Raw genomic sequence first — 27,557 nt, forward strand, 5'->3', positions numbered from 1 at the left:
AGTGGAGGGACAAGAGCATATTTGTGTATTAGAAAGAGTACAATACCACATAACAGAGAATGGAGTGGAGTTAATCACAGATCGGAAATTATTTTGACCTGTGGTGGAAACCATGGGGGAAATGATACTTTTAATGAATGTTATGTGCCAAATACAAAAACAAACACATTGAGAAAGATTTTTTTCTTTAAAGCAAGTGTTAAACTAAACATACTAGAAATGACAAATATCTCTTCCTGTTACATCATTCCTTCAGAAAATCTGCTTCCTAACAGTGCTGCTTATATCCTATACCTGCTTTGCCCTGTCCTCAGCTGATTGGATCACCTGTGGATATAGGACTTCAGAAAAACCTTACCATAGACTGGGTTAAGCCAGTTAAGACTTTTTCTACTAGTTGCACAGAATGCAGACAGCCAGTCTCTACCTGGTTCTTACACTAATTTGTTTATTCTGTTGAAACAGAAGTGTTCACATTCGATGAGGAATGTTTGAGTACTATATACCCAAATAAAAATCAGAGAATATAATAGCAAAAGTGAAAAAGTTAATACCTTTTAATCAAACAACTGACATTTTAGAAATCCTACAGAAATAATTTTTAAAAATTAGGACAAAGATTTGAAGGGGACAATGATGTTCACTACTGGGCTATTTATAAAAGCAAAAATTTTAAATAGATAAAAGTTGGAATAACTAACTATATTATGAACAACAGAAGACTGCTTAAGGACATGCACAAAACAATAACAATGTTTATTTCTTTGTAGTGAAATTATAGTGATTTTCTTTTCTTTTGCATTTTTCAAGTTTTCTGAACTAAGCATATATGCCTTTTATTAGAAACAAATAAAAAATATTAACAGAAAAATCTACTCACCACTTTAATTAACCAAATAGTCTCAACATCACAATAATGAGACAAACTGGTATTATTTCTATCCAAAAGGGATGCATTATATCACTTATGTAGTGATTTTTTGTCCTAAGTGTCTAATTTAGTCATAGAAAACAATCAGACAAACCCATATTGAAGGACATTCTACAAAACAACTGGTGTGAACTATCCAAAATGCCAACATCTTGAAAGATCCCAATTGTTCTAAATAAAGGAGACTAAAATTACAACCAAATTTGAAGTATGATCCTTGATTGACCCTGTGTGGAAAAAAAAACATTAGGAGAACTGGAGAAATGTGAACATAGACTGAATATCAAAATATATTATTGTTCAATATTAAATTTCTTGAATGTGATAATGATACTGAGGTATAATATATATGCAGTGTTATGGTATAAAATGGTATGTAGGAGATTATCCTCATTCTTAGGAGATACATGCTATTATGCTATGTATTTAGTAGTAAAGCACTCCAACTTTAAATAGTTCCGCTAAAATGGACATGCCTGGGCATGCACATACATGCATGCACGTACACACACACACATATAATTATTAGTAACAGTGTTTCTCAAGCTGTTTCTAAGAGCCTTTTTTAGATCTTTTTTTCCTAATTAGTTCCCTTCCCCCCATAAAATTTTTGAAAATTATGGTTAAAAAAACCCATAAAATTTGCCATCTTAAATATTTTAATTTTTTTTAACATTTTTTATTTATTTTTGTGAGACAGAGACAGAGAGAGAGAACATGAGCAGGGGAGGCACAGAGAAAGAGAGAGAGGGAAACACAGAATCCGAAGCAGGCTCTAGGTTCCGAGCTTTCAGCACAGAGCCTGACATAGGGCTCACACCCACAGACCGCAAGATCATGACCTGAGCCAAGTCAGATGCTAAACTGACTGAGCCACCCAGGTGCCCTGCCACCTTAAACATTCTTATGTGTATAGTTCAGTATTATTAAGTATATTTACACTGTCATGCAATCAATCTCCAGAATTTTTTCATCGTGTGAAACTTAAACTCTACACCCATTAAACAACAACTTCTCACTTCTCCCTGCTCCACCCATTCCCTGGCAACCATCATTTTACTTTCTGATTCTATGATTTTTTTCTGCTCTATATATTTTATAGGTGGAATCATATAGTATGTTTGTATGTGTGTGTATGTTTGTGTAATTTGCTTATTTCACTTAGCATAATGTCCTCAAGGTTCATCCATGTTGTGGTGTGTGTTAAAATTTCCTTCCTTTTTAAGGCTGAATAATACTCCATTGATTGTATATATCACATTTTATTTATCCATTCATCCATCCATGGACACTTGGGTTGCTTCCACTTTTAAATGTTGTGAATAATGCTGTTAAGAACATAGGTGTACAAATACCTCTTTTCAAGACCTGCTTTCATTTTCTTTGAATACATACTCAGAAATGAATCATATAACTCTATATTAATTACTTGAGGAACTGACATACTATTTTCCATAGCTGCTGCACCATTTTACATTGCCACCAACACTGCACAAGTTCTAATTTTTCCACATCTTCATCAACACTTATAATTTTACATGTTTTGGATATGAGCCGTCCTCATGGGTGTGAGGTGATAATTCATTAAGATTCTGAATTGCAATTCCTTTTTTTTTTAATTTTTTTAAAATTTTTTGAGAGAGAGAGAGAGATAGAGAGAGAGAGAGAGAGAGAGAGAGCATGAGCATGGGAGGGGCAGAGAGAGAGGGAGACACAGAATCCAAAGCAGGCTCCAGGCCCCGAGTTGTCAGCAGAGGGCCCGACTTGGAGTTCAAACCCACAAACTGCGAGATCATGACCTAGCCAAAGTCGGACACTTAACCGACTAAGCCACCCGGGCGCCCCTGAATTGCAATTCCTTGATGATTTGTAATGTTGAACAACTTCTCATGTGATTATTGGCCGTTTGTAATATATTTTCAAGACCTTTGCCTGTTTTTTAATCAAGTGACTTTGTTGTTGTAGAGTTGTAGAAGTTCTTTGTATATTCTAAATATACACATTATCAGATATATGATTTGCAAATGTTTCTTCTCATTTCACAGGCTGCTTTTTCACTCTGCTGATTGTGTCCTTTGATGCACGTTAAGTTTTAAATTTTAATGCTGTCTCATTCGTCTTTTTTTAGATTTGTTGCCTGTGCTTTTATGTCATATCCAAGAAATCATTGTCAAATCCAGTGACATGAAGCTCTTCCTCTATGTTTTCTTCAAAAACATAGTTTTATAGTTTTTAAGTTTTATCTTTACGTCTTTGATCCATTTTGAGGTTTTTTGTTGTTGTTGTTTGTTTGTTTTTTATGTAGCATAAGGTAAGGGTCCAACCTCATTTTTTCTTTTTTTTGCATGTGCATATCCTGTTTTCTTTTTTTTTTTTTTTTTTTTAATTTTTTTTTTCAACGTTTATTTATTTTTGCGACAGAGAGAGACAGAGCATGAACGGGGGAGGGGCAGAGAGAGAGGGAGACACAGAATCGGAAACAGGCTCCAGGCTCTGAGCCATCAGCCCAGAGCCCGACGCGGGGCTCGAACTCCCGGACCGCGAGATCGTGACCTGGCTGAAGTCGGACGCTTAACCGACTGCGCCACCCAGGCGCCCCTATCCTGTTTTCTATATAGCCTTCTTAGCATGAGTCAACACTAACTGGCTTTAGGTTAGCCAGTTATATAGGTTATATCTTTAGGTTACATAAGAAATACATATATTATATTTATAATATATAATATGTTTATATAATATAATTATATAATATATTAGTTATATTATATATTATTATATTTATAATATATATTTAGGTTACATAGGTTATATATTTAGATTATATAAGAAAAAACTTGCTACTGAGATCTAACAACTTTTTCTGACAACAAAAGAGTATTTATATATTTAAAGACAAACTGGTATTAAATATCAGCTCACCTTGGTCAAACTTTCACTCTTGGCAGATAACATGATACTCTATATGAAAACCCTAAAGATTCCACCAAAAAACTGCTAAAACTGATCCATGAATTCAGCAAAGTTGCAGGATATAAAGTCAATGCACAGAAATTGGCTGCATTCCTATACACCAATAACGAAGCAACAGAAAGAGAAATCAAAGAATCGATCCCATTTACAATTGCACCAAAAACCATAAAATACCTAGGGATAAAGATAACCAAAGAGGTGAAAAATCTATACACTGAAAACTATACAAAGCTTATGAAAGAAATTGAAGAAGACACAAAAAAAATGGAAAAATATTCCATGCTCCTGGATTGGAATAACAAATATTGTTAAAATGTCAATACAACCCAAAGCAATCTAGATATTCAATGCAATCCCTATCAAAATAACACCAGCATCCTTCACAGAGCTAGAACAAACAATCCTAAAATTTGTATGGAACCAGAAAAGACCCTGAATACCCAAGCAATCTTGAAAAAGAAAACCAAAGCTGGAGGCATCACAATCCTGGACTTCAAGATGTATTACACAGCTGTAATCATCAAGACAGTATGGTACTGGCACAAAAACAGACACTCAGATCAATGGAACAGAATAGAGAACCCAGAAATAGACCCACAAATGTATGGCCAAATAATCTTTGACAAAGCAGGAAAGAATATACAATGGATTAAAGACAGTCTCTTCAGCAACTGGTGCTGGGAAAACTGGACAGCAACATGCAGAAAAATGAACCTGGAACACTTCTTACACCATTCACAAAAATAAACTCAAAATGGATGAAAGACCTAAATGTAAGACAGGAAGCCATCAAAATCCTCAAGGAGAAAGAAGGCAAAAACCTCTTTGATATCAGTCGCAGCAATTTCTTACTCAACACGTCTCTGGAGGCAAGGGAAACAAAAGCAAAAATGATCTATTGGGACCTCAAAATAAAAAGCTTCTGCACAGCGAAGGAAACTATCAGCAAAACTAAAATGCAACTGACAGAATGGGAGAAGATATTTGCAAACAACATATCAGATAAAGGGTTAGTATCCAAAATCTATAGAGAACTTACCAAACTCAACACCCAAAAAACAAATAATCTGGTGAAGAAATGGACAAAAGACATGAATAGACACTTCTCCAAAGAAGACATCCAGATGGCCAAGCGACACATGAAAAAATGCTCCACATCACTCATCATCAAGGAAATACAAATCAAAACCACAATGAGATACCCCCTCACACCTGTCAGAATGGCTAACACTAACAACTCAGGCAACAACAGATGTTGGCAAGGATGCGAAGAAAGAGGATCTCTTCTGCACTGCTGGTGGGAATGCAAACTGATGCAGCCACTCTGGAAAACAGTATGGAGGTTCCTCAAAAAATTAAAAATAGAACTACCCTACGATCCAGCAACTGCACTACTAGGTATTTATCCAAGGGATACAGGTGTGCTGTTTTGAAGGAGCACATGTACCCCAATGTTTATAGCAGTGCTGTTAACAATAGCCAAAGTATGGAAAGAGCCCAAATGTCCATCGATGGAAGAATGGATAAAGAAGAAGTGGTATATATATACAATGGAGTATTACTCGGCAATCAAAAAGAATGAAATCTTGCCTTTGCAACTACGTGGCTGGAACTAGAGGGCATTATGCTAAGCGAAATTAGTCAGAGAAAGACAAATATCATATGACTTCACTCATGTGAGGACTTTAAGATACAAAACAGATGAACATAAGGGAAGGGGAGCAAACATAATATAAATATAAATATAATATAAATAATATAAAATAATATAAAAACAGGGAGGGGGACAAAACATAAAAAACTCTTAAATATAGAGAACAAACTGAGGGTTGCTGGAGGGGTTGTGGGAGGGGACATGGGCTAAATGGGTAAGGGGTATTAAGGAATCTACTCCTGAAATCATTGTTACACTATATACTAACTAACTTGGATGTAAATTTAAAAATAATTTAAAAAAAGAAAAAAAATATCAGCTCACTTCATTTAATCCTTTCAAGGATGCATTTTACAACTATATACATTTTTCTAAATCTAAGTGCTTATTCTATAAAACTATCTTAGAGAAGTATTTACACCTAAATATTCAACTACTGGAATAGTTTTTTTTCCCCCTGAGAAAATCATCAGGTAGTAGCTAGTTTGGGAAATTTCAAGTTAATACATGAATTCTGAAGTATTTGGTCATCTAAAGGTATAGGCAGGAAAGTATCATTAGAACCTCATCGACCAGAGAGGGGGGAAAAAAAATCTATCAACAGTAAAACCCTCAAAATATTTCCCTACACCCCACCTTCTTGAAAAAAGAAGACATCACTACTCTCAAATCAAAAGTCAGATGGATGACTCAGGTATCACTAATTTTTCTCAACTTACTTTAACTATAAAATAGTCACAGTTTTTAAATTATTCTATCAACTTGGCATTATTGTCACTCATAAGGTTATTCCATAATGTGGAAATAGAATAAAATAACTCTTCAAGTAGTAAATGTTTCTAGATTATTGTGCAGCAAAACAAACTTTGATCATCAAACCAGTATCTTTTCCTTCCCATTATGCCAAATAATTTGATTATGAACTGCAAACAAAATATAAGCTACAACTATATTGTAGTAAATACTGTATATTCTTAGTTCGAAAGAATACTATTTCTTGTCAAATTGATAATCATAGCATCTAACTTGAAGGCATTGACAAAGATTCCACCATCCTCAAAAACAGTAGTCTATTCCATTTTAAATGTCATCCAATATCCTTTAATAACATTAATACACCACCAAATTGCTTTCTTTGTAGAACAAAGACAAATACTTTAAAGCTTGTATAGTGCCTAATTCTTAAGGCTGTCAAATTAAGTTAATCAATTTAGCACAATTACAAAATGTACTGACTTCTTTAAAAACTGTAGAAATTAGAGAAAATGTTTCACTGTATAATGTACATAAATAACTTGGCTTAAGCCAAGTTTATTTTAGTTTATTTTTTTTGTTTTTGGTGTCAGGGCTGAATTTTGGTAGCCATTCTTAAAGTCATAGCCAAATCCAAGAGTTTAGTTATGGGCTTGCATTCATCCAGATCAAACAAGAACATCTGATATTGTGAAATTGGGTCTCTTCCTAGCTCTCATTTTGAGTTCATATTGTTAAAGTAGTACACACTCTAATTTTGCTTTATAGACACCAGTATCACTGGTAAGGGTAGATTTCACCATAGACAAAACAACTTTGATCTGAGTCAGGCATCTTTGAAATGCCTATTGCCTGGACAGGCCCTATCCCTTATTTGTTAATCAAAGTCCAATTATAAATCTCCTGAACTTGTTGGAGTTAGGAGGGTCAGGAAATGACCCAATGACTCAATCCCTGGGCAACTGGACAGTGGACAATTACTTTCTCTCAAGGAGATAGGGAGATTGAAGTAAATGATACTGGTTTCTTCTAGCCTTAAATTGAATAAACCAGTGATAAAATAACAAAAAAACACCTGAGTAAAGAGACTTACTGATGCACTATGATTAATCACCTCCATAACTAGCTTTCCCATCAATAAACTGAGATTATTAATTCACCCATTTACTTTAACATATTTTCAACTGCTTTCTTCTTATTTTCTCTACACCAAAGCCTATGCCTGTCTTTTAAGATTATATTCATCCTTCATCTCCTCCCTCCCTCATTCACTCATCCAGGGGAACTAATGTTTTGTTATACCAGGTACAAGGTTGAGCTAGTATACTAGGCCCTAGGAATGCAAGGGTAAACAAAACAGGTATGGTCCCTGCTCTCTTGAAACCGACAGTCTAACAGAGATGGCCAATATTATAAACACAACAAAATTTCAATTATTTCAGTAATGCTAAGTACTAAGATGTTATGAGAACTTATAAATAGGGGTATCTGATCAAGTCAGGGAAATCAGAGAAGGTGTCCCTGAGAAAGGAACCCCTGATCTAAACTCTGTGTTGACAGAAGTAGGCCTTAACCAAAGAAAAAAGGGAGCAAAAGTAATCTATTCAAAAGAACATATCAGCACCCTACAGTGGAAGCACACATGTTGAACATGAAGAACTAAAAGAAACTGAAATGAAGGGGGCTGCATATTGTATATATTGAACCTGGAAAGGAAGACAGGTTTATAGTCACAAAAGGGTTAGAAGCAAGAGAGTGATATGACTGGATTTGTGTGTTATAAATATGACTCTGCAATGTGCAGATGGGTTTGAAGGGAAGCCAACATGGTGTGTGAATTAGGAGGCTATCATAGTAGTTCAGGGAAGAGCAAATCATAGGTAAATCCGAGTAGAGACTACAATGGAGGAAAGATAGATAGATAAATAGGTTTAGGTGATGGATTGGTATGGGAGTGTATTATTTATCTATTGCTATGTAAAAAAATTACCCTAAAATTTAGTGTACAATAAATACCTCATAATTTCTGTGGGTCAAAAATTAGGATATGACTTAGCTGGATGCCTCTGACTCTGGCTTAGTCATAAGGCTGCAGTGAAAGCACTGACCAGGGATGCATTTACCTCAAGGCTTGACCAGGGAAGGGTTCACTTCTAAACCTAACTCATGTGACTGCTGACAGGCCTAAAGTCTTCATTGACTTTTGGCTGGAGACATCGGTTCCCTGCAACATGGACCTCTCCAGGGGTACTCACAATATAGAAACTTGATTTCTTTGTATAAGGACAGAAGTAGGGAGAAGAACCAGAGCAAGGGAGTAAAAGCAGCTGAGCAAGAAGGCAATCATATCTTTTTGTAACCTACTCTTGGAAATGACCTAACAGCATCATACTATATTCATTAGAGTGAGTCACTAGGTCCAGTACACTTCCCAGCGGAGATTACACAAACAGAAGAGGTGGATCAGTGGAGGCCATCTTGGAGGCTGCTATGCCACAGGAAGAGAGGATACAGGAGGCACTCTGGTATTAGTGAGAGTGGGAAGGATGGAAAAGGCCCAGGTCTGGAGAAGTTTTATTTTGGACATGGTGAATTTGAAAGGACAAGGTTCCTTTAATTCAATCAATAAATATGTGTTTACAAAACACCTATTATGTGCCAAGCACTACTCTAGAAGATGAGACATAATGATGAACATAGAAAAAAATCCTTGCCCTCATCAAATTTACCTTCTAATAACTTAAGACAGATGAAAAGCATATAAACAAATAAATACAGATAATGATAAGGAGAGAAAGAAAATAACACAGGACAAAGTTGTGAGTTTCTCTTCAGCTTTGTTGTTACAACATGCTTTTCAGTGACCCAGGTAGATTGTTAAAAGCCTTAAGATGTCTCCTGGATTCCCCCTGTACTCACACTGACTTTTTGCTTCTCTTAAGGCACTTATCTAAAACTTCTTTGTATTATAGTGAAAGTCACCGTTTGTGTCAGGCCAAAAAATTGGACCTCCTCTCAACCCCCAAGATGCCCACATCTACCCCTTGGAAGGTGTGAATGTTTCCTTATCTGGAAAACAGGTCTTGCAGATGTGACTAAGTTAAGGATCATGCAATAAAGAGATAAACCTGAATTATCCAAGTGAGTCCTAGATGTCATCATAATAGTCCTTGTAAGAGATACTGAGAGAAGATATACACACAAAAAAAGAAAAGGTATTCATTGTGACCATGGAGGCAGAGACCGGAGAGATGCAGTCACAAGTCAAGGAATGCTAAAATCCACAAGACGCTGGAAGAAGCAAGGAGCAGATTGTCCTCTAAAGCTTCCAAAGAGAGCACTACCCTATTGACACCTTCATTTTTGGTCTTCTGTCCTCCAGAACTTTGAGAGAATACATTTCTGTTGTTTTAAGCACCCAGTTTTTGGTAACTTGTTATAACTGTCACAGGAAACTAATACGCCCTTCCAATGTTACTCCCTATCACCAGATTCGTGGGATTTATCACAAGTTGTAATTATTTATTTACTCACCTGTTTATTGTGTCTCATCCCCTTGAATGTGTAAGCTCCATAGAGATGGGGCCTTTCCTCTATACCTAGTTCTTGGCATAGTGTCTAGCATATATTACAACCATAGGAATCATCTGATAAGTGAATAAATGTCCCCAGTAGATAACAAGTCTTATTAAGACAAGAGACGATGTCTATTGGCCGTAATTCCCAATGCATCCAGCACAGAATCTAACCAAAGACTTCTTGAACTAGGTTTGAGCTCTAGGAATCAGGGATTCTGGATTCTAGATATTTTTACTGCAACATTATGTGGCAGCCTCACCTCTGCCTGTGTACACACCTAGTGTTAGACTTAGTGTGTTGAAATAAGTTTGTTCCTTATCAGTTTTCTTAGCCTTGATAAGGAGCAGGTCCAGACAGCATTCATTTTCTCATGCTGTGCCTGATTCACAGTGGGTGGCATACTGTAGGGGACACAAATAGTTAAGACTTTTTGGTGAATTAGAGTATCAGGCTTAGTCATAACTACAAAGTAACATCATGTCCTTGAGTAACTTCCTAATCAATGCTGAAATGAAATATTCTCAGCTGAAAGAACACTAATCCTTAACGTCACACAGTTGTAGACCTGTGAAGCACTTGGCCTGTAGTAGGCGCTCCATGAGTGGTACCTGGTTATTAATAACACTATACCAGGAGCTAACTCAGCCTTGAGTACAACATTAGACAAGAGCACCAAATCAGCTCCATCACTTATTGGCCACGTGATCTTGGGCAAGCTATTTTACCTTTCTGAGCCAAAGACTGATAATAATAACAACCTTGTAAGAGTGGTTCTGACCTAGAAACTAAATGAAATAACTGAATAGTTAAACTTAGGAAAGTGCCTGACTCAATACTGTATGTAGTTATTATTTTGAGCAAAAATCCTTGGCTTTTTAACATGTGCAGTGATTTTGAGTAAAATACTCTACTTCCTTGGGCCTTCTGAAACAATGAAAGGGGCTAGCAGTCCCTATAACTGCCTCAATGAGACCACGTTTGGCAACCTTCGAACCAAAGGCCATGTGAGGGTTCCACAATTCCACGCCTCTTTCCTTCAGCAACCTACCAGTTAACGGTGTTATAAAGGAGACCAAACCGACGCGACAGGTTTTCTAGAAGAGTCCAGCACCTGTGGTAGCTCTTAAACCAGGCTCATTTTAGGCTTTTTCCGCACACACAGGTCATGACCTTACAGAGCGCAAGTCACGGGTTGGGCGGTCCAACAACTCTAAGAGTGTCCCTAGGTTGCCAGGGCAACGTCGACGTCACGGCGTATTCTCACTTGCCCATAGGCAAGAAGCCCACAGAGCTCAACGCGCAGGCGCCTCGTGGGAGCCAATGGGTGCGGCCCCATAGCTGCCGCCGCTCGGCCCCTCCCTTTTCCGATCGAATTCGGGGGCGGGGCGGCGGCGGGAGCGCGCTGGTCTCTCCCGGGCGAGCGGGCGGTTTTCGGTGGCTTCGTGGTTGGGCTCCCTGTTTCGTAGGTTACGCACACAATCACTCCCTAGGGGGCCGCCCGGAGCCCGCCCAGGCAGCTGCGCCGTCTCATGCCTGGGCACCCCTGAGGCGAGGGTCGCGATGGTGCGGGGCAGGGGCTCGACGAGGAGCTGACCAGGGGCTGAGAAGAGTCGGGGCCACGCACGAAGCCCTTCCCTTACCCGCTGTCGGGCTCTGGGGCTCCGGCCCGCCGATTTCCAGCCATCAGGGTCACGCCACTCCCTGGACGCCCTGAACTCCGTGCCCCCCAAGCCCCTGGCCCCCTGCGGGAATGTTCAAAAATGAGTACCAGGTAACCCGAAACGACTCTCCAACCTGTGTATAGTATTTTCCTCTAGGGTGAGGTAGTTCGCATTCGGGGTGAGGACAAAGATCCCTCCCCATTCCCCCATAATTGGGTCTTTTTCTGGGTGCGGAGGAAGTACTGGATGAGTGTGGCCTTCACTCCAAAAGAAAAAAGAAGAAGGGAGCCAAGGTTTGGGCATGTGATTTGGCTTTTGTTCAGTCGTCAGCTCAAGTTCTTTTCAAGCTGTATGGATTGCCCGTGACTTATTAAAATGCAGATCTTAAACCCCCAACCAGACCTCCTAGACCGGAATCTAAAGGGCAGGGCCCATAAATCTTGAGTTTTACCAAGTGCCTCTCGCTATTGATACACACTGGTATCTCACGTAATATAAGGAAAATATATTGCTATAAAAAAGCATATGCCCACTGTGGGAAACTTGTAAAATCAGAGAAAGCGGAAGGAAGAGAGGAGGAGTATTTTTCGAGGTACAAGGAGCTTTCTTTAAAAAGGGAGGGAAAAAACTGCCTCAGATTAAAATTTTTTTTTGATATATGACCTAATTCCAGAAGTTATAGTAATTTATAGTAATTAGTTCCTACACACAGTTTGCACATGATACTGGCTAAGTAAGAGATTAAGTGTCTTAATGTGACTGTGTTAAAACTAAGAAGCCAAAATATCTTTATATTATTTGGAATAATTAAAAGCTGGAAATTCTTTACAAAAATCAGACGGTTTTGCTCATCTGCTGCTTATAATTAAAACAGACTGTAAAAGAAAAGCATATTTAGTCTTCATTTCAGATTCTCAATTTCTTGCAATTAACTCTTCCTCAGAGATAATCATCTTAATTCTTTTCTTTGATAATTAAAGCTTATGGATATTCAGTTATGTGTTCAGTATTTTTACATAAGCATGGCCCTCCATATTCTCAGGTTTACAATAGGGAACACATGTCTATAGAAATGATTCTCTATTTTTCTTGTACAGATTTTATAGATTTCCAAATTATATTAAATATCTGCAAAGATCTAGGAATGCTCAGAACAAGAATTGTCTCCCATCCCTCACTCTTTCCCAAGCTTTTTTATTGACCAGTGCCAATATATTCGATTCGCCCCTTTTTTGAATATTTATTGCTGACACTATTGAGCCCTTGTTATGCACAAGGTATTGTGCTTGATGGTCTATTTACTATCTCGTGTAATCCAACAACCCATTTTACAGATGGAGAATCAAGAAGTTAAATAGCTCTCAAGGTTGGACATTTAATAAATGCCAAAGCTAGTGTTGGAGCTCTGGTCAGTATGACTGAAAAGCTTGTAGCCACAGATAATTTATCAGAATTTATTAGCCTGGCTCTAGAGTTGAGTTTAAACCCTTTAGTCAGACATGACCAGAATGTTTTGTAAGCATGATTTATACATGGCATATAAAGGAACCCCACACTGAGAGACTGTAGGGTTTGTATAACATAATTTAATGTATATTGTGCTTTGAAAAAAAATTCCTTAAACCATTTCTCCAAGGTGACCCAAATCAGAATGGTTGTGGCTTAAGTACAATCAGGGTATAATGTAGGAGTTATAACAGGGGTAATGTTTCTTCCCAGATCTACTCAACAGACAGATGCCTGGAACAGCAGTTATAGACTCTGTGGTGGGTGTTATTTCCTCCTTAGCACTGCCTTTCACTATAATTTAAACATGTTTAATGTTTTTGTTTTCTAGGGAGGTGCATTTGTTGAAATCTTTAGTGCTCAGGGCAAAAATCCTGGAGCAAAATGGAAGATCCTTGGCAGTCCCTCTGTGATTTGGAAAGTAAGTGCTGGAAGCTAGAGCCACCTAAATCCTGGAATGAAATGAGAATGAAGGTTATAACAAAAGGGACTTGATAAGGTTTCAGAACTGTATTTACTGGTTCATTCATGATGCTGTTGGCTGCAGCTCTCCCAGAAACCACTCCTCAGTCCTTTAAGGCTTTGGCACAGGGCTCATAACCCTTCTCTGTAAACCAAGTCCTATTGTTGTTTCAGGTGACTTCAGTGTTTGTGAGGAAAATCTCTCCAAACCTTGTGCTTCCCAATTTCTTGATTTCTTCACTTAACAACCTCTTGGGCTCTGTGTCAGCCCCCACTGCCACTGTCACGCCCTGGACCTTATCACTGCAAACTGCAGGGCCTCTGAAATCAGTAAGACATTGAGACATGCCCCTCTGCCCCCGAGCTTCAGTTCTTAAGGCTGTTTGCTCAGTTACTCACTGTATTTGTTCTTCAATCTAATTGAGACCTTTAGGCCACTGGCCTTTCTACTTCCCCTGTGCTTAGTTTTATTTAGGCTTGTACGTTCTCTGTTTTCACTTCCTTTACTCTCTAGCCCAGAATCCACAGTCTGTAATTTCAGTCACTTCCTGGGCAAAACCTTGAATGCCCTTGCTTTTTGTTCTTTCATAGTGCTTGCCTAACGAAGGCCAACCGTCTCGGAATCCCCAGTCATTTATCTTTTCTGAGCTGATTTTGGGGCTCCTCAATAACTTTGGAGAAAATATCTATAGCCTCTTAGATTAATATTCCTATAAATTCAACGTGAACAGCCTGGAAAGTTCTCTTTTTATGTTCTCTTAGTCTTTAAAATGATATTATTATGTTTAATGTGTATTTATTTTTGAGAAAGAGACAGAGCACAAGCAGGGGAAGGGCAGAGAGAGAGGGAGACACAGAATCCGAAGCAGGCTCCAGGCTCTTAGCTGTCAGCACAGAGTCTGATGCAGGGCTCGAACCCACAGACCCCGAGATCCATGACCTGAGCTGAAGTCGGATGCTCAACCAACTGAGCCACCCAGGCGCCCCTAAAATGATTATTTCTTCATTATCTTCAGGGTTTCAACCACCAATTCTCCCTACCCCCTACTTCCGAACCTATAACCAGGACAGGCCCTCTTCAATGACTCACCAGAAGACCTCACGCCCCATTTCACAGGACAAACTGATGCCATCAGATTGAAACTGTCTCAGCTTGCTGCCACCAGATCTAAAAACCTATATCCGTCCTTATCCTTTTCTCTTTCTCTTCTCTCCTATACAACTAAAGAGAAGAATATCTTTCTGTGGGCCTTGTTCTATGGAAAACTCTTTAAAGCTACTGTTAACTGAGTGCTTACTGTTTGCCAAGTCCAGCATTAAGCACGTTATATGTATCTATACAGTAGTCTTTTGAGATAGGTACTTTATGCCAATTTTCTGGATGCTAAAACTGAGGCCATAGAGAGAGTAAGCAACTTGCTTAAAATCCTACAGCTCTGAACTGTGAATGAGAGTTAAAAGATGCTCTGACGGTATAGAGCAGGGAGTGTAGGAAAGGCTTCCCCAAGGAAATGACATTGGATCTCTGAGAGCTAACTATATACTGTGTGGGGCTGGTAGAGAGAAGAGTGTTTCAAGTAAAGGGAAAAGCACATACCAATTCCTTGTGCAGGAGAGAGCTTAGAATTTTTAAGAGATTGCAAGAAGGCCACTAAGGCCAGGATTGAAAAAGAGAGAGAGAGAGAGAGAGAGAGAGAGAGAGAGAGATTGAGTTTTGAAAAACTGGGCAGCGACCAGACCACGTGGCAGGTTATGGACTGTGTTGATGATTTGGGTAAGCTGTTGAAAGGTTTTAAGTATATGCCTAACTTGTGTATAGATGGAATAAATAATACACTCAGTCTATGTGTGTTCATTTCAAATACGTGAGAGATGCTGTTGTGATGGATACAATACAGATTTATTTTAATGTTATTTAATTCTTAGCAGCAATTAGTTACAATGCATTTCTTAACACATACAGAATGGAAGATTGGTAGGATCTGTGAAATAACAGGTATTTATACTCAGATTTCGAATTTGCTTCAAAAAAAATAGAAAAAAATTTCTATTCCCACTTTAAGTCATGTAAATTGGACTGTCACATATAAGGAGGCTTTTTATTTTCAGGTTTTGTTTTGTTTATGTTTCTCCTACATTAGATTTTTTTTTTTAAGTTACCTTAATTGTTAACACTTTATACTGATTTTAAGTAGGTGATACATAGAACTTCACATTAGGGCACTAGTAAAATAAGGCAATAATTAATTCTGTATGAGCCATGGCCAGGCACCAAGGAACTTATGGACTGGATACAGTTTAGGTTAGATGATTTTTTTTAATGTTTATTTATTTTTGAGAGACAGCACAAGTGGGTGAGGAGCAGAGAGAGAGGGAGACACAGAATCTGAAGCAGGCTCCAGGCTCTGAGCTGTCAGCGCAGAGCCTGACACGGGGTTCAAACTCGTGAAACACAAGATGGTGACCTGAGCCGAAATCTGACACTTAACCCACTGAGCCACCCAGGCACCCGTAGATGATTTTTTTGTACTGTAACACAGTGATGTTCAGCCTGTGCCATTAGAAATACATAAATAAAGTGAGAGGAAGAGTAACTAAGCTCTGGAAACTAAATTAGTAGTGGGAATCCCTGAAACTGGGGAACTTCTTATAGTTTGGGAGGAAGAGTTTCTTGATACAAGAGGATTTTTCAAGTGACATAGTGTGGCTTCTGTAGTCCAGTTCCCAGCACATTTCAGGGTGAAAGTATCATCAAGGCCTGAGCCTACTTTTAAGTCATTTGACTCTGGGACTTTTTTTTTCTGTGGGTTTGCAGCTCCAATTTTATAATAGAAGCCAAATACCATTGTTTATATTTTTGTTCTACAGGAGTTTGATAAAGAAGCTAAAAGCTTTGTGTTTGTCCTGGAAGGCAGCAGCCAAACAAACAAAATCCAGTTACCAAAGGAGAATAAGCAAATCCGTAAGTAAGATTTTTAATATTAGAGCTTAACATTTGATTCTTAAAGTTATACTTTTAGGTCTACTACACAGGCATTAGTTTGATTTTTACTGGCATCTGTTTACTTAAAGTGATAGGCTTGTTTTTAATTTAGGAAGTAACCTTTGCCAGGCTTTATATAATATGTATTGAATATATATAAATATTATATAAATACATATATTCTGTTTCAATGTTAGTTTGAAATCTGGAAGTGTTTTTAAGAAGATTTAGAAGATTATTTGATAGCCATTGATTATCATAGTACTGATAGTTATTGAGTAATTAGTATGTGCCTATGATTTCCCTAGCATTTCACATTTATTAACTCTCTTAATCCTGACAGTGGTTCTTTTGCAATGAACACACTGAGGTTGGCTCCTCATCAAGAAATCAGAGAGTTAAGGGTAAGCTTTGAAATAAACCCAGGAGTTCTAAATGATAGGAATGAATTCATGAGAAAAAGTTGTGTAAGAAACTATAGAAGGCATTACTTAATGACACATCAACTTATAATACCATTAGGAATATTAATATTTAATATGGTTAGATATAAATGTGTTTCAACAAAAGCCCAAAGAGTAGATTTTCAATTCTTACATTGGAAATTTGGATCAGCATTTTAAAGCAGAAGGAACCTTGAGAGATCACCTGAATTTACAATCAGAAGCCCAGTTATTGGCAGAACCAAGGTTAAAATTCAGGACTCTATCACCTATCAAATTGGGCTTTGATTAAACTGATGGCAATGTAAGAAATATAGTTTTTCAAAATGATTAATCAGATTTTCATCAACTTTATGCTATGTATTTATTAACTATAGATTTCAGGTGGTTTATTAAGTATAAGCAGCCAGTTATTTTTTTATGTTAATCATTTACTTATCTGTTCCTTTATCAATTAAGAACATTGATTGAGGGGCACTTGGATGGCCCAGTCAGTTGAATGTCCAGCTGTTGATTTTGGCTTAGGTCTTAATCCCAGGGTCATGGGATCAAGTGCCCCTGTTTGGCTCCACGCTGAGCATGGAATCTGCTTATGATTCTTTCTTCTCTCCCTCTTCCCTTCTCCCCTACTTGCACTCTGTCTCTCAAAAAAAAAAAAAAGTTATGAAAAGATCTGTTCTTCGTACTGGATTTTCTCCTTTTGATTTAGCTTCGCAAACTTTCACAGGCTCTGCTTTAGCTACCACTTCAAGCTACTGCATGTATATTTTAGATTTCTAACACATAAACCAAATCATAGAAATTATAGATGGAAGGTGATTAATTTTAAAATGGTTTGCCAGTGTTTCTTTCTAAAATAAGAAACAGAACCTGAAAGAGAAGGGATAATCTTTTTGAAATAATTTTAATTAATTTGCTACCATTTTAAAATTATGATTTCCTCATAGTTCCTGTTTTTTTTTAAACAGTAGAGTTTTTTTTTTAATTATTTCCTCAAAAATGTATATGCTTATAAATGAGGTGAACTAAGTAAGGTGAGCCAGAGAAATATGCCTGAAACTGTAGGTTATTCTTACTACAGGAGACATGGTCCATCTCTTTTTTAAGGATATTGACTTTGTGAGATGGATATATCTGATTTGCAGGAACATGACTTTGTTCTAAACCAAGGTCTCTTGTTGGCCTGTACTTCTGTGTAATGCCCTTAGCATCTATGCACATAATCATGTTATCAATAAAATCAAATCACTTCTGGTAACCTTTCTCAGTTGGATCTGAGAAAGATTTCTCCTCTACCAGAGGCTCAGTGACTAAAGACAAGCTCCCTTTACCTACATTTATGTAAGGTTTTTTTTTTTTTAGAAATAAAACAAATTTAACGTGTTGTAATTACTTTTTAAAAGGAAAAATGATAGTTTTAACTGGAAGAAACAGAAGAAGACTCTTTTAATGTATTTCTTGTACAATGCCCTGCAATTAAAAATTAATCTGGCTCTTCTGTAGCATGTGTGGTACTATAACAACTGGAACAGTTTACAGAGTCTGCCTTGTACTAATGACTTTAAGATTAATTATTTGTAATTTTTGATAACGGAACTTTATAGCTATTTTTACTAGTATAAAATGACCTTCTAAGTGAAGCTGTTGTTAAACTTAAATGGTGTGTCTTGAATGGAGAATTAGCTTTCAATTAACATTTCTAAATTTAATTCAGTTACCATTATACACTCCTATTTTAAGAGCAAACATCCACTTTATTTATGCAAACTTGACATTAGGTACCCCATATGTATTTCCTACTATATTAGGTACTTAGGAAAAAAGTTTAATGACAAAAGTAAGTATGTTTAACTTTTCATTATTTTCATTTTTTTGAGAGAAAGCACATGTGAGAGAGTGGTAGCAGAGGAGGGGCAGAGGAAGAGGGAGAGAGAGAGTCTTAAGCTCCACGCCCAATGCGGAGCCCAAAGTGGGACTCAATCTCATGACCATAAGATCATAACCTGAGCCGAAATCAAGAGTCGGACTCTTAACTGACCGAGCCACCCAGACGCCCCTAACTTTTCATTTTAAGTAATGATATTTCTGAATTATATTTGAGCATCTCTGAATGCCAGAGTTTTGCTTGTTTTTTACTTAACGTCTTATCAGATAAAGGAAAATGTGATATTAATGATCAGATTATACACTTCTCCAGTGCACGAATCTTGCACCATCTCTTCATACGCCTGACTTAGCATATCATATATAGTTGGTGCTTGTTAAGTTTGTTAAATAGTCCACTTTAAGAAACTGTAACAATTTGGGTCATAATTTCTGATTATAGCCAGTTCACCTTCCTAACCAGACTTAAGTAAATGATTAACTAAATAAATAATTCCATGCTACTCTTCATCCTGGATCACACTATGGAGCTGCCCCTATGAGAAGCAGCTCTGTCACATGCGGACATGTGGATGGTCTGTCCCAGGACTTATCATTTGGATGGTCTGTCCCAGGACTTTCTGTTTAAGGCTTTTGTTTGAAATTACTGTTTTCTTTGCCAGTGGCATCTGGATCCAATGGTGTGTCTTTTGGGATCAGCATCCCTGAAGCCTTGTGTTTATCTGAGTTTCAGCTGCTCTGGAGGATGAGGTCATCTTTATGAGGTTTCCCCCAGGCCTCCCCCCAACTCCCATTTTGGTATTCTTTCTAAAATAAATGTCATTATGACTTGCTCTGTTTAAAACCCTTCAGTGGCCTTGACCTCACCACTCTACTGAGAATGCTCTTGTCAAGGTCACTAGTGATCTCTCTATTCCTGAATCCAGTGGCTCATTCTCAACCCTCATCTTGCTTAACATATCAACAGCATTTGATAAAGTTGACACCCTTTTCCTCACTCATCTTCCAGGATGCCCATCCTCCTAGTTCCTTTTCTACTTCACTCATCTTCCTTTTTAGTTTCCTTTCATGGTTCTTCCTCTTCTCCTCAACCCAGCTTAATGTTGCAGTGCCTGTGGACCTGACCCTTTACCCTCTTTCTGCATTTCCTCCCTTCGTTATCGGTGCTAGTCTCATGGTTTTAAATGCCATCTCTGTCTTACTCCAGCTTATGTTTATTTCCAAATCAGACTTCCCTCTCAAACTCCAGACTTGTAGTTTCAGTTTCTAGTATGACATTTCTACTTGGACTGCTTAACCCTAGAAATTACTCGTACTGCTGTAGACAGCCACATCTCAGTTGTTAGCAACTTGTCTTTTCAGTGGCTCAAAAAAACTATGTCAGTCCAATTTTTCTTTTCTTCATTCCTTCCATCAGGAAGATCTTGTTGGTTCTATCTTTAACTTAGTTTTAGAGTCTACTACTTCTTGTCCCCGCCAATGCTACCGTTACTTCATGCTTGGAATGTCTCATGCAGCTGTCTTCTCATTGGTCTCCCTGTATTTTTTTACTTTCCTCCCTACAGTTTGTTGTCAATTTCACAGCTAGAGCAGTACTTTGAACTATAAGGCTCTCCTCTCCTGAAAACGCCCCATCTCTCTTGGTTAAAAACCAAAGATTGTAGGACCTTGCAGTATTTGGTGCCCTCTTAGCTCTCTGACCTTACCTCCAATTACTCTTTCTGTTGTTAACTCTGCTGCAACCATACAGGTCTCCCTGCTGTTTTCAAACATAGCCTGCTGCCCTGTCACCTTAGCACCTATGCATAAGCTGGTAATCCTCTGCCTAGAGCTTTCTTTTGCCAAATAGCTGCATGGCTCACCCTTTCCCCTCCTTTAGGCCTTTATTAAAACGTCATCTTCTCCAAGCTCCTGGGGGGGGGCTCAGGCAGTTAAGCGTCCAACTTGGGCTCAGGTCATGATCTCACCATTTGAGTCCGAGCCCCACATTGGGCTCTGTGCTGACAGCTCAGAGCCTGGAGCCTGCTTCAGATTCTGTGTCTCCCTCTCTCTGTGTGCCCCTCCCCCATTCATGTGCACGCGCACGTGTGCGCGCGTGCGCTCTCTCTCTCTCAAAAAAAAAAAACGTTAAAAAAAAAAGTCATCTCAGTGAGAGACCCATCTGCCCTGTAATTTATATCCCTTCCACACACTGTTGATTCCTTTTACCTTTCTCTACTTTTTCCCATAGTACTTTCACCATTTAACATGCTGTTTGTTTCTTAAGGTTGTTTTTTTTTACCAATTGTTTTTCTCACCATTGCCAAAAAGCAAACACCCCCAGCACAGAAATTCAGTGTGTTTTGTTCACCTACAATAGTGCCCAACACATAGTAGACATTCAATAAATCTGTGTGGGATAAATTAATGAATGGATGAGTGGCTTCCCATTGATTTTGGGATGACCTGTATCCTTTGGATGGCCTTCATGGTCCTGAAAGATTGAGATCCTAGCTATTTGCCAGAATTACCTTCTGCTGCTTTTCCCTTTCTGACTCTCCTACCAGCCCTTTAGGTCTTTCAATCCATCCATTATACCATGGTTTCTTTCATCACATGATGGAGTATTCCCTCTCCCTGTAATATGTGTTCCTTCATCTGCCTTGCCCACTCAACCCCTGCTTATTCTTTTCAGCTGAATTCCAATGTTATTTCTGCCAGAGAACCTTCACTCATCATCCTCTTTCCTCCAACGACCCACGATTATATGCTTTCATTGCTCCCTGATCTTCTTCCTGGAACTAGAATAGAAGTTCCAAGAGAGCAGAGACCATGGCTGTCTTAGTCACTACAAAAATGTCCACATCGAGTCTGGCATGTAGTAGATGCTTAATAAATCTTTATTGAATGATACATCTAATTTAATCCATACAGATAATCCTGTGAGGTACAGATCTAATTTATTAACCCAGTTTTACACACGAAAGTGAAAGAGCCCAGAAAGGTTTTCTGATTTGCCCGAGGAATATGGAATGCCCAGTAACAGAGGCATAGCCCTTTACCATCTTCTGGGTTGAAGTAGAAGAGTGGACTTTAGCAGGCTGTTTGTGCTGGGACTACGCTGGGAACCAGGAAATAGCTTCAGCTGTGACTTAGCAGGACATATGGAAAGGATTGCCTTGCGGTGTTCTAGTCCCAAACTCTTGGACGGTAAAACAAACACTCGTGAGGTATGTGTTCGGCATCTAACTGTTACTGGCTGTGAGGGAACAGCTATAAAACCCACTGCTTAAAAAACGAATGGTGTACTGGGGCACCTGGGTGGCTCAGTTGGTTGAGCATCCAACTTCGGCTCAGGTCGTGATCTCACAGTCTGTGAGTTCAAGCCCTGCATCGGGCTGTATGCTGATGGCTCGGGGCCTGGAGCCTGCTTCTGATTCTGTGTCTCCTTCTCTCTCTGCCCCTCCCCCACTCATGCGCGCGCGTGCGCGCGCGCTCTCTCTCTCTCTCTCTCTCTCTCTCTCTGTCAAAAATAAATAAACATTAAAAAAAATTAAAAAAATGAATGGTGTTTTACCAGTTAAATGCATTTGAAAATATTCAAAGGAAAAAAGGACCTGAGCCCTTAAAAATAGAGGTAATTAATTTCAGCAGAAAACAGATTAGAAAACTGCAGAAACCTGTGTATTTCAGTAAAAAACTAGATTTTTATGAATTTTTATATACTCGGGCATTTTTGGACTACTAGTAGTTCACATTCAGCATTAGTTAGAGTGATTTTCAATATAAGGTAGACATGAAGAGTCAGTTTAAATTTACTAGGCCACTGGAAAAAAAAATTACTAGGGAGTTTATTTAGCATTTCTGACACACAGGATCAGTGTATGTCAAATGTTATTAAAGTACTTTTTACTTTGTCAGATCATCACCATATGGTGTTGTCATACTTCTTTTAATCTTAGAAGTGAAGCCTTTTGGAAACTAGGGCTTCTATATGTGAGAAAGTAGAATTACAAAGCTTTCTTTTTTTAAGAGCAAGTGTCTTTCAGATCTAAAAATGTTCATAGGAAAATGCCCTATATGTGGAGCTCTTTGTGTTTGAAGAGAACAGTGCTGATTCAGTGAGATGTGGGACACAACTTAGGGACCTTTGTGAAGACTGATTTCATTTATCCAGGTGCTCTCTCAGCTCTACATACAGAGGCCGTTGTGCAATAGAAAAATCAGTGGAAGATGCAAGAGAGAGATTAATTAATGATGGTTTATTCAAGTTGGCCTCGTTTTTGGTGTCTCACATTGGTTTTGTAGTCCAGAACTCAGGTTGCCTCGCTGACTTTTTCCATAAATTTAGTAAAATCCTGTTCCTAGAGAATTTTCAAAGGTCAGAGCCTGTTACTCCCTAATGCCATTGTATTGCTAGTCTATGGATGGCTCTCTGGAGCAGTTTATAAGCTTGACATTATAAGTAAAAGTTATCCTTGAATGTCTGATGTAAAAAGTAGTAAGAAGACTTGACCTAATATGTTTGTTTTTTAGAAACTAAATTTCAGGGAAAATGTAGAAACTCTTAAGTTGTTCAGGAATGTTGCAAAACAGTTCACTGAAGGAATTTCTAAACAAGAAGGTATATATAGACTATCCAAGCATGTATTGTTACTTTAAAATACTTAAATTTGTTAAGCCTCCTAAATCAGAATAAATAGAAAATAATGTGCATCTTAGACCAGTTGCCTCTTCAAGCATTGCCCTATACTATTAGATTTGTAGGACAGGTTCACAGATAAGTGAAAACATTTCCATTTCCTAACGAAGTCCCACATGAGGAAAAAAGTTCCTAAAAGGGATGTTTTAGGAGGAAGTGATTCTAAAACATCCATTAGGAGCATAGTAATTGAGAGATCAAGCAAAGGTTCAAAACCTAAGAGAAAAGGAATTAAGTGAGTAGGTCTGAAGAGGTAATATAAAATCAATTGGTTTTTCAAACAGTTGTACACTTCAGCTGTCAAAAGTGCCGTAGGGGTTGGCTTTTCTTCATATATTTTTAATTCAGATGAAGCTGGTGATGGAGAATAAAAGCAGTTTGCAGTTTGTGAGCTTTGAATTAATTAAAAGTATGTTAAATTAACAAAAGGTATTATAAATGAAACTACATTCCTCCATCCATCTCACTGTAGACACATTTTAAAACCATATGAACTAGATATGGCTCATCAAACCTTCAGTTGTACTTGTCATAATTAGAATTGTTTTTCTTGATCTATTGTTTTTTATTAAGTTGTTTAGTACAGTTAAAACTGTCAGTGGATAAAAATAATTGCCACACGCTTTTATGGCTGCCTTGATGGGAATCTGTAGTTTAATTTTATATGTTTCTGTTGAATGCAGTCCTCTGTGTACATTCTCTTGCAACTTAATAAAAATAGTAAATAAAAAATTACTATTTTTTAATTTTTCATAAAAATTTCACCCTACAGATGGGACTTTAAAAGGCAACATTTGTTGTTAGAGTTTCGTTTGATTTTCATCAACTTTTTTGCTTTTATAATGAGGCTGTAACTCCTGGGTAGTGTTATTACAGGTCTGTATTACTGAAACGTTAAAAGCTTCAGATTGTTGAATGTGTGTGGTTGTGTGTGTTTATATGCACATATAAATGGTTGGGACATATTAATGTATATTTTTCGTCTCTCATTCTAGTTGGACTGATCCAGAGGTTTCTTGTACTTCAGATTTACATACCCTTGGGACAAGACTTCTCCACTGAATTGCTGTAAGATATACAGAACTTCTTTCAATGTTTTATGTGTATTAGACATTTGATCAATTGGACCAGTATGGACAGTCATTAATTACAAGTGGCAGTTTTTGCATTAAAGAGCAGTGACTTACCAAGCCGACATGAAGTAATTAAACTAATTTAATCGTATTTCTCAGCTATCTCTATAGTCTGTCATTTCCCAAGGGGAAAAAAGAAAATTTCATCTGTTTAAGAAAATATCAAAGGACTATGGATTTGACAATAAACAACCTATAACATGAAGAAAAAAATAATTTATAAGTTTGAACTTTTGGTTCAAATGAGGGATAACTTTGTACTCTATGCTATTGAAAACTATGTTTGGATTACAATGGATTGAAATACCTCATTTTAAAGTTATTTACTTAATGTGGCTCAAGCAGTTGAGCATCTTGATCTTGACTCTTGATTTTGGCTTAGGTCATGATCTCATGGTTTGTGAGTTTGAGCCCCACATTGGGCTCTGCACTGATAGTTCGGACCCTGCTTGGGATTCTCTCTCTCTCTCCCCTTCTCTCTCTGCCCCTCCTGCATGTGCATACATGCGCTCTCTGTCTCTCTCTCAAAATAAATACATAAACTTAAAAAAAAAGTAGTTATTTAGTCTAGAAATATTGGCCCTCAGTGTTGATATATGAATGGCTTGGAATATATTTTATTTTATTATTTTTAAAAAATGTTTTGTTTATTTTTGAGAGAAAGAGAGAGAGATAGAGAGCTGGGAAGGGGTAGAGAGGGGTTGGGGAGGGAGTCCCAAGCAGGTTCCATGCTGTCAGTGCAGTGCCCAACATGGGGCTTGATCTCAGGAATCGTGAGATCATGACCTGATCCAAAATCAAGAGTCAGGTGTTTAACCGACTGAGCTACCCGTGCTCTGGAATATATTTGTTTTAAATAGCCTTGCTATGAACAGATTGTTTTAGGAAAAATGAGAATATACAACTTTAATTCACTTGAGCTGTCTGTGGTCTGAGATGATTGTGAGAATGGAAATAATGCATTGATTTATGTACTCATATAGCATGGAATATTCCTTACAATTTCACTAACTAATTTGCACATTTGTTAAAACTTTAGACTTAAACTATGGTATTTTCTCATTTCTCTTTGTAATTAATAGCTGTCCAGTACCTAAGTTTAGTCTTTTATTTTCCCTGCTGGAATAAATAATTTTCCTACTAATGAAGGTAATTTTGTACTAGTTATATTGGTGCAAGCGCAGAGGAAAGAAGAGCTTTCTTAATAAAATGAGAATAACATAAATTTCAGGTTATTCTTTTCTCTTTGTTTATGCGAAGTACATTATTAGTGATTTGTGCATATGTTGGAAAAATATGAATTTTAGGTAATAATATACAGTCTTGTTTTCTTGAAAGACAAAGGACAGATGGAACAATTTTTTGCCTTCGTTTCATTCAACTTTAAAACTCAGTAAATATCTAAGATTTTCTATTGTCCTCTGCCATGATTACCATAATTCTTTAAAATAGTTCTTATAGTAACAGGACCAAAAACTTATTTGATGCTCTTATGTATCTTTCTCTGGTTCTGCAGAAAAAGCATTTTCAAGACTCTCTAAAGGCATTCTAAAGGTACAGAGTACCATATAAAGCTTTATTTCCAGTGTAAGGGAAAGTGGTTTCCTACCAAATGGAAGGAGGCAAACTATATTTTATTTTTAAGCTTATTAAGTTTCTTATATAGAAATCCAGTGCAGTGCCTTTTTTTCTTCTGATCTCTACCACCGGTGCTTTTAGATTCTTAGGAAGCAGCAGTGGAGGCACTGGTGGTTGGTCTTCTGATCAAAGCTGTGTAAGACTCTTGGCTTGACCTTGGAGCAGAATCTTCTGCTGATGAGCATTCTTTTTCTATGCAAAATTAAGCTTTATTTGTGTCCTCAAATACTTGAGCTTATCACCCTAGCCTAGGCAGTATTCTGTTTTAGGCCTAGGCAATACACTGTTTTAACTAAGTTGATAATAACTAAAGCTTCAATTATTGAGAAATTGACAAGTATGTTAGGTTTAACTTAAGTCACAGCAAGAGAGCAGCTGCTGTGAATAGCCTATCAGTTTGTTACCCTGTTATTTTTTTTTCCAAAATTTTTTAATGTTTATTTTTGAGATCCAGAGAGAGCACAGGTGGGGTGGGGCAGATACTGAAGTAGGTTCCAGGCTCTGAGCTGTCAGCACAGGACCCGACACGGGGCTCAAACTCACGAACCATGAATTACATGAGCCGAAGTCAGACACCCAACTGACCGAGCCACCCTGGCGCCTCTGTTACCCTATTATTAATGAATGCTCTTGGCTTATGTAAGGATAGGGAAACATTTGGTGGAATTAATTATTAGACTTTGAGTTCATTTGACTGTAGTCATAGATTGTTTTGTTCTCATACCCACATGGACAAACAAGTATTTGGATTTTTCAAATGGCTTTAGTTTTTTGTTTTTTGTTTTTTTTTTAAGTTTATTTTTGAGAGAAAAGCATGCATGCATGCGCGCACATGGAAGAGGGGCACAGAGAGAGGCAGGTAGAGGATCTGAAGCAGGCTCTGCACTGATAGCAGAGAGCCTGATGTGGGGCTTGAACTCATGAACTGTGAGATCATGTCCTGAGTCAACACTTAACTGACTGAGTCACCCAGGCACCCTTCAAATGGCTTTAGTTATAGTTTTAGCAAAATAAATGTCTTATGGACAAAGGTAAAAATTATCAAATAATATGGGGAAGACATTCTGTGTCCTGACCTTGTGAATTTATCAGATTATAAGGAAATGTATTAACTCTGCATTTGAATTTGTTGCTAATAGGTAATCAAAATATTTTGCCATTTTAGGAAGTAATGACAGAGACCATATTTTTACAAGAAAGAAGGTAGAATAACGAGTTGAGATTGTCTTTGTAACTACAGCATTTTTTTTTTTCTTAAATGAAAGGACTTTTTTCAGCG

The 27,557-nt window shown here is 37.8% G+C and overlaps 1 protein-coding gene across 11 annotated transcripts in view; it reads left to right on the forward strand.

Moving 5' to 3' along the window:
- The first annotated feature begins 11,361 nt into the window (after positions 1-11,361).
- The window catches only part of CFAP20DC (CFAP20 domain containing), a 238,572-nt gene continuing 222,376 nt past the window's right edge, over positions 11,362-27,557 (forward strand). For 4 of the 11 annotated variants that reach the window (XM_040454584.1, XM_040454589.1, XM_040454595.1 and 1 more), the window contains exons 1-4: positions 11,362-11,658; positions 13,386-13,475; positions 16,385-16,478; positions 24,503-24,575. In XM_040454584.1, coding sequence (XP_040310518.1) covers positions 11,638-11,658; positions 13,386-13,475; positions 16,385-16,478; positions 24,503-24,575 — 278 coding nt within the window. In that variant the 5' untranslated portion in view covers positions 11,362-11,637. Of the gene's footprint in view, positions 11,659-13,385; positions 13,476-16,384; positions 16,479-16,862; positions 16,904-24,502; positions 24,576-27,557 lie in introns of those variants that run through there. The other 7 variants (XM_040454590.1, XM_040454597.1, XM_040454586.1 and 4 more) reach the window with 4 other exon arrangements.

The sequence above is a fragment of the Herpailurus yagouaroundi genome, unplaced genomic scaffold, assembly GCF_014898765.1.
Source record: "Herpailurus yagouaroundi ecotype Mexico unplaced genomic scaffold, PumYag 213, whole genome shotgun sequence".
Lineage (NCBI taxonomy): Eukaryota > Metazoa > Chordata > Mammalia > Carnivora > Felidae > Herpailurus > Herpailurus yagouaroundi.